We start from the raw sequence: 12,349 nt of genomic DNA, 5'->3' as shown, positions 1-12,349 counted from the left end.
AAAGTTTTGTTAAAATTGCCAAATTTTAAAAGAATGCATTTCTAATATGTACTATACAAAATATAGGATTTCTGCAAGTAAAAACAACCTGACCATAGAGCAGAAAAGCAGCAGAAGGCCACCAATGGGTCTTCAACTCAGCCAAGAAATCCTGCAACTCAAGGATACAATGTAATACATAACTGAAACAAAACCCAGGAATAACTTTTTACTATTAGGGGACTGATTTAATGACATTAATTTCAAATTTATTAGTGCTATACATATCAATATTCTGATCGAGGTAAATTTAAAGCCAACATATTATTATGATATATTGTTTAACAAAATAGAACTAAATACAAATTTGGAAATTAATATCTTTTTCTATTAAGTGCCATGGTTAAAGACATGTACCTGGAAACCTGACATTAAATTTCACAAACTTTGGGTTATAAACTTAAAATTTTGGTATATAATTTGAAAATAATCCTCCCATTAAGGAGCACTTTACACATTATGTTAAGTTAGTAAATTTCCCGCATACTTTGTCAGTCTACAGTGTATCCTCAGTACTACATACCAAGGTTAGGCTCAGAACAAAACTATATTACCCAAAATACTGAAATTTTAAGTCTCTACCAGTTTTCTTATATAAAAAAGGAGATGTGGTATGATTGCCAATGAGACAATTATCCAATTGAGTTCTAATAAAATGGATTTAAGCAATCAAAGGTAAACTTGCAGCCTTAAACTTTATTGTAATTTGTTGATTTGTTCCTTATGTGACACTGTTTGGTCACTTGAGATGTGTTTTGGTTTTGGGATTTATCCATTTCATAGCCAAATATGTACACACATTATTCTCCTGTGGGAAAAATATTTTGATAATGTAGGGAATCCCTGAAGCATGCTCTTCTCGAAATTTCTTGATCCGCCATTACATTGAACTCTTTCCTTTCAGCTTATTTCATTTTTGTAGACTCCAATGCATAGTACTGCATTAGGTGCTTGTAAATTGCACTTTTATACCAGTAGTACATACAAGTTTTTATTAATGGACTAAGTTGACCGTCAGGCAGATGTTTTAACACAAACCATTATGTTGACTTACACATCATGTAATAGGAATGTTATAAAATGATAATACTTATGTAATGGGAAAATTATTTTAGGAACAAGATACAATATCTTATTATAACTTCCTTAATGAAGCTTATTATCCTATTTCTCCTGAATGAGGTGAAACCTTTATCTTAAGGCCATGTGATTGTACAATCACCCATGGATCTTACTGTAGTCTGGTAGTTGTGAGATTTGATGCTAGTACAGTAGTTTTGTCAACTTGATAACTGTTCTTTATACTATTTATTGATTATGTAGTTATAATTGACGACAGTTGCAAGAATCTTCTCATGATAACACCAGAGTTTTCTGTTTGCTTGGTTCTTGGCTAAAAATTTGAAAAATAACTTTAGAGTTGATTTTTGACCTTCTGTAGACGGCCATAACCTAAAAAAAATCCTCAAAGCTTACCTCTTTTATGGTTTGTGTGATCACTGAGGCATCTTACATGTATCTGTCCAAGCTACAGCAAGCAGGCCAGTAAAAAAATAAAATCTTCAAAAATTGATATAAGTGGCACAAGAGGGCCAACTTTATTTCATATCAAAAGCATTAGTTGACTTTGATCTCAATAATCAAAAGGCTATTCTAGGTATAAGTTCCATTTTAACATCTTAAGAAAGCTTCAGTTTTGTACAGTAGGAGGGAAGAAGAATGGACAATCAAAGCAACTTTTAAGCTCTTCTGTTTTTTTTCTGGGAGCATAAAGAGATGCATTCATCACAATTCTTATAAATAGAGACATTTGAAAATATTCAAGATTATACACATCAATTGGGTAGTCCATTGTTGCAAGCAACTCATGAAACTTTGTATTGTGAATGCGCCTACCTCATATATTCTTACTAATAAGCACTTGATCAGTAGTCAGATTTAAACATTTATTGTTCAGTATATGGTCTAGGTGGGAAAGAAAGAGCATTAAAAGCTAGTTAGAAATACATAACATATTTGTACCAGTATCAAATAAGGCCTGTCTAGACATCAGTTAATCTGATTGGTTAATCCTGGCTTTTTGTGGTTTTTGAATTGATTTCATTGTAATTTTTAATAACAAAAAGTATTTTTTATGATATATGATAAACTTAAAAGAAACAATTAATGCAAAATTAAAATAAATGTACTGTACAAAACATTTGATCATATCTGAAAAGCCAGTGGGGAAATATTTTATTAAATGAGAATTGAAATTAAAGGAAAATTGATGTTTTATTGAAAAAAAATCTTTTGGAACAAATTACAGAAAAGTTTTTCCAGGTATTTGTTAGTCATAAATATACATTAATGCTCAAATATTTTTAATATTTGATTTATATATATGTTTTATTTAGTCATCAAATATTTAAACTTTTTCAATTGGATTAGATCTAAACAGTTAGATTTGTTGGCCACAAATAGTCTGGGCAAAAATAGATCTAAAAAAATGACCTGAATTTGTCAGTTAATGTTATGAACATACCGGTACTTTAATTTTGACATGATGACTTTTAAATTGTCTATATACCTTCAATTAAATTTTCCAGCTGTGTATGTTATTAATGGTATTCATTATATCTCTTACTGTATATATATACATATTAAAAGTTGTCTTTTAAATGAATGGTGGCTTCTGTCTAATGAACGTTCATGTCATATCTTTTCTATTTGTATAACATCAACTTAATTTTGCTTTGTATGCATTTTCTTTCTTGTAAAATTATGTAGAAGAAAATTATCAACTTGCAGTTAGGTGTGAGCAAAGCCTCTGTGTTAAAGACTGTACTTTGACCTATAGTGGTTTACTTTAACAAATTTTGACTTGGATTTGGAGTTGTCTCATAATGGCACTAATACCACATCCTCTTATATCTATATACGCAAAAGAATTTACCATAGAATTGTGCCTTTTTTGTACTGTTTGTGGGACTTTTTTCCTTGTATATCTCGTTCTATCAGAATCATTGTTTTTATCCTGAAATTTTATATTTTTTCTTAGTCAAAGCTGGAATCCTTTTGATACTTACAATGTACATTCATTCTGTCATTGGTCGAAACCTCTTAGTGGGCAAAATGCAAAAATAAACATTTTCAAAAAAAACAACAATAGAGTTAATATGGGAATATGTATTGCCATGTGCATGCCTTATAAAACAGTTTGAAATTAAACTATATTCTGTACATAGATAATTGGTAAATTTACAGACCTTACTACTTGTTTAAGATCTAACCATGGCAGGATAATAAAACCCTTCTGTCGCTTGAAATTTAAATTAAATATAATTAAAAAAGATGAAAGAGACACCTATAATGCAGTTTACTATTTAATTTAACATGATTACATGTTATTTAATTGCATAATAAATCTGGAACTTTTCCTTTAATTTAGTGCATGGTTCAGTATTTGCATAATAGAGTGCATGACATATCCATACTTCCTCTTTTGTCACAGATTATTGAAGAATTATCAATCCACCCGTTTCACCCTTTAACAACTTATTTGAAAGCCATATTCAGCATATGATTTATCGCTCTATTTTATTTAAAATGTTTGAACCTACTTCAAAGAGTGTCACGTATTAAATGGAAGAGGACTTTGATCTTTTCACTAGCACAGTAAGGGTGCACAGTAGAACATTATTGCCCTTGAAAAGGTCAAATATTTTTTTGTATATTGACCATATAAAATGTTGACATTTTGTGTTACTGTATGGCTTAAAGAGGAATGCTGTCAGATATTAAAATATTAAGATGGTGTGATTGCCACTGAGACAACTATCCACCAAACAGAAAAGGACACACATGTGAACTACCTACAAGTCAATGTATAGTCTTCAGCAATGAGAAAAAACAACATTGTTTTAAGTAAGGTCAATAAGAATCCAGGATTTGCCTGATTTGGGTATCTATAGGGCTTATTGTAGTTTGTGTAAGGTTAAAAAGTCAGAAACACAGCAGTCTGTTACTGAGTTCATATTTTAAGTGTCATTTTTACCTTCTTAAGAATTAAAATGTTTGTAAATTAAACAATTCCATTGAAAACTTTGGCATGCACAATTCTTTTATCTAACCTTTAAGATTTTTTTGGGGGAAAAGCCCAAAATTCCAAAGGAATTACAGGGGACATATTGAGGTTAAAAGTTTTCATCTGAGACCATTAATCATTTCATAAATTGTATTAAATTGATACATTTTCCATAAAAAGGAATAGACAAAGTTTGAGATACGAGTTATATGGTAGTGAGACAGCAAAACATCGACACAAAAAACCAAAAAGTCACAATATTTGACAATATTCAGTGGTTTTATTTAGGAACTTCCATACATTACTTTTCCGAGTTTAAAGTGGGTCAGTTAAGTTTCATTGCAGCAGTTGCTTTGTCACAATTTATGTTAACTGCTCAATACAACAAAAAAAAAAAAATTTAAAAGAGAGTTCACAATCCTTTTAAGTTCAAAGACTTGGATGTGTAGCTTCCAAGTCACACGAAAAACTTACTGCCACATATAAAATGAAGAAGTATTTCTAATGACTATGTAAAAGTTCTCATGTAAAAGTTATGAGAACTTTTACAATGTTTACAGACTATCAAGATTATCATTGTAACTGATAGTAGTCTGAAGAGCAATAAAATAGTGATGATACTACAATCAGTTGATCCTCTTGTTAATATTTAACTGCTGATAGTTGATGTTTTGTCTGTCATTATTGTGTTGTAAATAGCCCCCATACAAAGATTTTCTTACTTCAACCCCCACTTATAAAGTCAGGGGATTTAATCTACATTTCTGTACAGCATTCCAATGATAAAAATTCTTTATTTAGTTAGAAAAGATTTTTTTACTTTGGGAACACTTGAAATAAAAAAGTGTTTTTTTACCTATCTTAGAGATAACTCTAACAAAAACACAGGCTAGTTTGACATGACATGTATTATTGTAATGACAAATTCTATTGCTCAATTAGGCATCAAAGTGGATAGGCTATATATATATAATTGGCATAAATTTACTGTTACATAGACAAAACTATTTAGCATAAGTCATATCAAAAATAGTTGCCTTCATAAACACCATGTAGTGAAATCCGTATTGTACAGCTGACATAAAAGCCCTCGTCATATGATTTCTAGATGATTTCTAGTATTAAATCTCTAAAACTGATAAAGATGTTCCACAAATTTCAGTCTTAAAATTTTGTTAAATCCAACAATTTCTAATGATATTTTGTTAATGGAATATAATTAATATATTTCAAAACATTGTATGTGTTTTCATTTTGCTAGTGCAAAAAAGTGAAGTTTGGTTCCTTGTGGGCATTAATGATATTTTAGCATGATAAAGCTAAAATTGACTTTAAATGGTATTTAACATTTTGACACAAAATAGCATACCAGTACTTAACTGAAAGTAATTCTACCTTTGTGTCTAACAGAATGCCACAGAATGACATCTAATTAAAGTTGAATAATAAAATACAGGAATTCAGTCCATTGTAGAAAAAACTGCACTGTGATTGAGTTTTGACACCCACAAATGCTTATTTACCTTTCTATAATGGTTTCATTGAGATTTTTAACCTCAAATGTTTTGTCAATAGTAAGCACACATCTATGAATGACTGCCAGGGTTGCAGGTAAATGAATTAAGAAATAGACTATAAGTTTGTTAAAGGTAACCACAAAATCAGGTATGACTGTTAATATCCATACCTCCTGTTTATAAAAGTAAAACTTCAAATCTGGAATAACTATACTCAAAGTACTTAACCTATTATATAATTAAAATACTTCTTAAAGTTATAAAACAGGTGTGCATCTAAGTGTGTACATTAAAGATTCAGGGGATTTTTCTTCATTAAATCTTTTAATAGCTTTTCTTATTTTTATGTGTTTTCATTTTAACTTTTGCTTGAGAAAACTTAGTTTAAAAGCAAAGTTTTATGAAATCATATGACATTTTGCCATTTAAATATCATGCCATTAAGTTATGGGATATTTCTATTTATATTTAACTTCAGAAACAAAGACATTAAAGCAGTTTGGGTGGGAAATGACAATTATAATTATGCATTTAATTTTAATTTATTTCTTTTTTCTTTTGATTTATTTGACAAATAGAATTTAAATTTGACAAGTTAAAATCAACCATGACTTTTAGTGACATAAAAACTAGTGCTTTTCAGTGCTTTTGCTTGATCAAACCCATAATTCACAGAAATTTACATTTCTAATCAAATGATTTACAATTATTTCAATTTTATGGTTTTAATAAATTTTATTTATTGAATGAAAAATTTATGTAATTTAAGAGAGAATTGTTTTTATAAATCAAATATAATGAGTGAAAAACTTATATAATTTAGGAGAGAATCATATCTATATTTCCTGAACAAATTAATTGAAACATGTTAATTGCATTTGTTTGGTATTTGAAATTGACAGTGTTTAGTATAAAATGGATTCATATAATTAATACTAAAACTTAAGTTGCCACATTGGACAATTCCATATGCAACCTCTGGTTTTCCCTAAATTGACTCTTTGATAATGTACAGTTACTTTTGATATGGCAGAAGAACTGAAAAGATAAAATTGCAAAATAACTGATATCAATTTCAAAATGGATTGAAATGAGATATGAGGTAAACTGTTTCTATGAATGAATGGTTTATCTTGATATCCTTTTAATATAAATGGATATCATCCTGTAATTAGACCAAGAAATGTTAAAATTTAAAAGTATTGGGTCGACCTTTAGATATGCCAAATACAAATGATTTTAAAGATTTGCTTGTATTTTTCAGGTTTATCAAGTAGCATATGTGATAGTAAAAGCAGCTAATGCCCCTCGTCCAGGCAACTGGGTTCTTGAAAAATCTGTAGATGGTGAGAACTTTACACCATGGCAGTATTTTGGGATTACACGGTTAGATTGTCTCAGGGAATATGGATTACCAGATACTTATGGTATACCTAACTACCTCACAGATGACCAAGTCATATGTACAACTAGATACTCCAAAATAAGGAAATTAGAAAATGGGGAGGTAAGAAGATTTTGTAATTATAATGAGTTGTTTCCTTCTCAAAGCAGGTAAGAAATCTTTTTTATTGTGAATGAAGAAAAAGGTGTTGGTTTCGATATGCAAAGATATTTCTTGAAATAACCAAATATTAAAAGAACAGATGTATTATTGTTGTTTTTCAGTAAAACAATTACTGGTCATTCAAGCAGCTGAAGAAATCACACCTAACAGCAAGATTTTGATGGTTTTCGTCATTAGTGATAATGTTTTCAATCAAAATTATTCTATCATTATAATACATTTATTCTATTGGTCTACAATAGCTACATTAATGCCTGAAGGTCTAGATCTAGTCAATGAAAAAGTATCAATCAATCATTCAAAATGAGCCATGGATCCCCTATCACATTAACATTACACTTACAGCTGATTGGCTTTCTTATCCAAAGAGCAGTAATCAAAATTTAAGAGCATAACATGTTTTTATGGAGTTAAGAGTTCAGGCCCTTGCATGTATGAGAAAGATGCAGCTCAGAGGAGGGTCTGAGTTTATTAGGTTAAGGTAATGGCTGTAAGAAATGTGTGCCAGAATTTATAATGAATTACATGTCCTGGCAAGGTTTATATATGCATATGATTTTACTAGTATTTGATGAACAGAAGCATCATAATTAAGGCCAACTATGCTTGCTTGGAAACTAAACTGATTTTCAGTCAAATTACTTATTTTTTAAAGATAGTTCAGTGATTTCATTCCCTTTTTAAGAACAGAGTCTGAGTAAACAAATCTTCAGAGTGACATAGTTTTTCTAGAATTTAATAAAAAAAAATATCTTTAATTATGGATAAAGAAACAGAGTCTGATTATCTATTTATATTTCAGATTTTTGTTTCCCTAGTCAATGGAAGGCCTGGTGTAAATAAACCAAGTTCTAAATTATTGGTAAGTTTGTTTTAAAAAAATTAATAGAATATTATATGCCTAGAAACAGATCCTTCTAATAAATTACTGGATGATGTTAAGACAGTAGCTGGTTATTAGTTTTAAATTTTTGAGATCAAAACCTACACTGGAAGCAAGTTTAAGCAACTACATATTTTATAGACTTGATGTTGCTTTCAACGCAAAAAGGAGAAGGAAACCAAATTATTTTGTTATGGTATACAGTATTGAACACCTTTGAAAGAAGTAATACAACTTCCTCATGTGTTTAAAAAATTCTAATACGCTATTACCTTAATTAGGTTTGTTAAAATAACTCATTTAAATTTTCCATAGCAATGCAGCTTATTTATTAGTAGTTGCTTTTGGGAGCTTGAACATAGAAATGTCTACAGACATAATTTGGTCTCTGATTCAGCATTACAATCTTCAGTTGATCTTATCATGGTACCTATGTGGAACTTCCCAGAAAATGCCAACTGAAGAATTAGCTTGTTACAGATACAGACATGCAAAATTCATTCATCCAAATAAAGATGATTATCATTGTACATCATACAAATTGACATTTGCAATAATCTTGTTCCTAACCTGGATTTTTTAAAACTCCAAAACTTGAAATAGCAGATGTGCTATAGAAAAGTAATCTTGTTGTTCACTTTGATTTTGAGAATGTCCATGAAATGCTACAACTCACAAAACGACAGGAAATTCAAATTGAAAATGTTCTCTAACAGTATAACTTTTAAACAAGTTATTGTCTGCATCAAATGCACATTTCATGTTTTGTTTATTTTATTGTCATAAAAGTACAAATATTAAACAAAGGAGGCAGATAAAACTATATGCAAAGAACAGGCGAATAATTGTAAGAGTAACATAAGAGGTGTGCCATAGAACTGATAATGTACTATGCTATATTCTGCCATGTATTAATACCTGCAAATGCTGATGGCAAGAGCAAAACTAGCAACCACTCAACTCTGTCTGTCAATTTGGCCAAAAGACCTTATGAATAAAATTTGCATCCCACTTTTCTTGGCTTCTATGAAAGGGTATAATTTTATATTTGGTCTGCAGCTTCATAATGTGTTCACTGTTATATAAAAGTAAGCATTTTTTTAACATCTAATGTGTAGCCAGCTCCTGTTTGCCAATGGTTTGAAATTTTACAACACTAAATGAACAAGGAAATTTTTTGTCAAATTTTTCTTGACTTTTATAATATTTGGTTTACCAGTTTCAGCAGCAAGTGAACAATTTGTACATCCATTGTGCAGCCACTTTCTGACTATAGAAAGTTTCAAATTTTATAACTCTCAGTGTACAAAGTTTTCTTGGCTTCATGGAAAGAAAATGATCAGTTATGCTTCAGTATATATGTTACCTTAATTGATTGCATGCAGCAATACAGGGTCATACAGGGTCATACTGGGTATTGGTCTTGTATTGCATTGTAATAACAGGCTAATGTTGAAATTACAGATAAAGTTGAATTAAAGAAAACATTTTGTCTTTGTAGGAATTTACCTCAGCCAGATATGTTAGATTAAGATTTGAGAAGATTCGTACCTTGAATGCTGATTTGATGACTCTTAGACATTACTTCAGGTCTAAATATATAGATCCCTCAGTTACAGAAAGGGTTGGTATTTTATTTAAGGACCTTCCAGTTACTTCTTGCAAGTAAAAATACATGCATAGAATTTTGAATATATCTTTCTTTAGGAAGATGTAGGACTACCTCTTTCATTAAGTTAGTAGATTTAGAGGATACAGGGACTTCTGTGGATTGATTTATTCCTGTGGGTACAAATTTGTATTTTCAGGGACACTCAATTTCATGGTTTTGCCCAAGTCTGCATACAATTTCGTTGAATATTTAGGTTTGTGGTTCACCTGTACCCAAGTGATCCACGAAAATTTGAATCCAACTAATTATAATGAATTCACATGCAGTTGATTATATTAGACACCAAAAAATGCCAACTTAGTATTGAAGAGAAATTGTAAACATTTTCTATTATGTGCCCCACTTTTTGTAATTCTATATGTGCCACTGAACTGACATGCATCCCTATATTTGAAAGTTTATCTGTTCTAAAGAAATCTTTGTAAACATTTTCAAAAGATAATTTAAAACCAAGTGAAAAGAGGGTGGAGAAATTTTATTCTGGGGTCAAGAATAGACCTACTTTGTGTATTATGACAGAAAACATGTTGTAAAGTTTTGTGATAACATGTCATAGTATAAGGATAGATATTTATCATTTGTTACATAACTTCATTATTTTCAGGTTCTTTAAAGTGCACAATTGTAGAGATTTATTGATGCAGAAAACATATTTGTCATTTTGGGTTATCTTGTCCCAGATTTTACAATTATTGAAAAAGTCATGCCATTTTCTTAAAATCTATGATATACACACTTGTCTGCACCAAAATCTTTTCAAACTACTATTCTAAAGACCAATATTGTGATATTTTTCTTACAATTTTTTCGAATACCTACTTGTCTGAATATAGTTTTTCTAACCTGGTACATCAGACTAGAGGCTGACAGTGCCAACTGTAAACTAAAACAAAAAAGTGATGATTGAATGAATAAATGCAAAATTTGTAGAATATATAATATTGTGTAAAATCTTTCTATAAATTTTAGGCCTCTTAAGGTGTAATATCACCATTGGTTTTCTCCTCTTAGTCATTGTTTAATTTGCGCATTTCAAAATCTTGTTCCAAACTTATCTTTGTTTCTAATGATGAAGTATTTTGTATCATGTCCAGTACTATGGACAAAATTTCACATAATGTTTCATTGCATATAGGTAAAATAATCATCACTGGAAGTTAACCAATCAAATTGACATCCCTTTTTCCTCAATACAATCTTAAGTAATCATGTAGCCACAAGATTCCAAAGTATTGAGTCTTCACTATACTCTGCTCATCATCTTTCAGTGTAAAAGTTTACATGCAATATCTAACTTTCATAGGTGAAGTTCATTCTATTTTAGAACTGTTTTTTTTTAATTCAAATTTTGCAGAAATTTGAACACTTGTAGTTCTAAGGTCAAATAATCTGCAGCCTGCAGGACATTTTTCAAAACAGAACAAGAAAGGGTCATTGGAATACCTTACTGATTTTCTGTAAACTGACTAGACAACAAATACCAAGATAAAAGCAACTAGAGGCTCTAAAGAGCCTGTGTCGCTCACCTTGGTCTTTGTGAATATTAAACAAAGGAAGCAGATGGATTGATGACAAAATTGTGTTTTGGTGATGGTGATGTGTTTGTACATCTTACTTTACTGAACATTCTTGCTGCTTACAATTATCTCTATCTATAATGAACTTGGCCCAGTAGTTTCAGTGGACAATGTTAGTAAAAATTTACAAATTTTATGAAAATTGTTAAAAATTGAATTAAAAGGACAATAACTCCTTAAGGGTCGGGTCAATTGACCATTTCGGTCATGTTGATTAATTTGTAGATCTTACTTTGCTGAACATTATTGCTGTTTACAGTTTATCTCTATCTATAATAATGTTCAAAGTAATAACCAAAAACAGCAAAATTTCCTTAAAATTACCAATTCAGGGGCAGCATTCCAACAATGGGTTGTCTGAATCATCTAAAAATTTCAGGGCAGATAGATCTTGACCTGATAAACAATTTAACCCTGGTCAGATTTGCTTTAAATGCTTTGGTTTTTTAGTTATAAGCCAAAAACTGCGTTTTACCCCTATGTTCTATTTTTAGCCATGGCGGCCATCTTGTTTGGTTTGGCGGGTCACGCCACACATTTTTTAAACAAGATACCCCAAAGATGATTGTGGCCAAGTTTGGATTAATTTGGCCAAGCAGTTTCAGAGAAGATTTTTGTAAGATATATAAAATTTACGAAAAATGGTTAAAAATTGACTTTAAAGGGCAATAACTCCTAAAGGGGTCAACTGACCATTTTGGTCATGTTGACTTGTTTGTAAATCTTACTTAGCTGAACATTATTGCTGTTTACAGTTTATCTCTATCTATAATAATATTCAAAGTAATAACCAAAAACAGCAAAATTTCCTTAAAATTACCAATTCAAGAACATCAACCCTACAATGGGTTGTCTGATTCATCTGAAAATTTCAGGGCAGATAGATTTTGATCTGATAAACATTTTTACCCCCATGTCAGATTTGCTCTAAATGCTTTGGTTTTTGAGTTATAAGCCAAAAACTGCCTTTTGCCCGCCCCTATGATCTATTTTTAGCCATGGCGGCCATCTTGTTTGGTTTGGGGGGT

At 30.5% G+C, this 12,349-nt stretch overlaps 1 protein-coding gene across 1 annotated transcript in view; it reads left to right on the top strand.

Moving 5' to 3' along the window:
• Positions 1-12,349, top strand: part of LOC134696039 (laminin subunit alpha lam-3-like) — a 107,843-nt gene that overhangs the window by 27,472 nt on the left and 68,022 nt on the right. The window contains exons 3-5 of the mRNA XM_063557631.1: positions 6,887-7,129; positions 7,992-8,051; positions 9,574-9,696. Of these exons, the coding sequence (XP_063413701.1) occupies positions 6,887-7,129; positions 7,992-8,051; positions 9,574-9,696 (426 nt within the window). The remainder of the gene's footprint in view (positions 1-6,886; positions 7,130-7,991; positions 8,052-9,573; positions 9,697-12,349) is intronic.

This window comes from Mytilus trossulus, chromosome 1 (genome assembly GCF_036588685.1).
Source record: "Mytilus trossulus isolate FHL-02 chromosome 1, PNRI_Mtr1.1.1.hap1, whole genome shotgun sequence".
Lineage (NCBI taxonomy): Eukaryota > Metazoa > Mollusca > Bivalvia > Mytilida > Mytilidae > Mytilus > Mytilus trossulus.
Note: the sequence above shows the minus strand (reverse complement) of the source record. Positions and strands in the feature narration are given on the sequence as shown.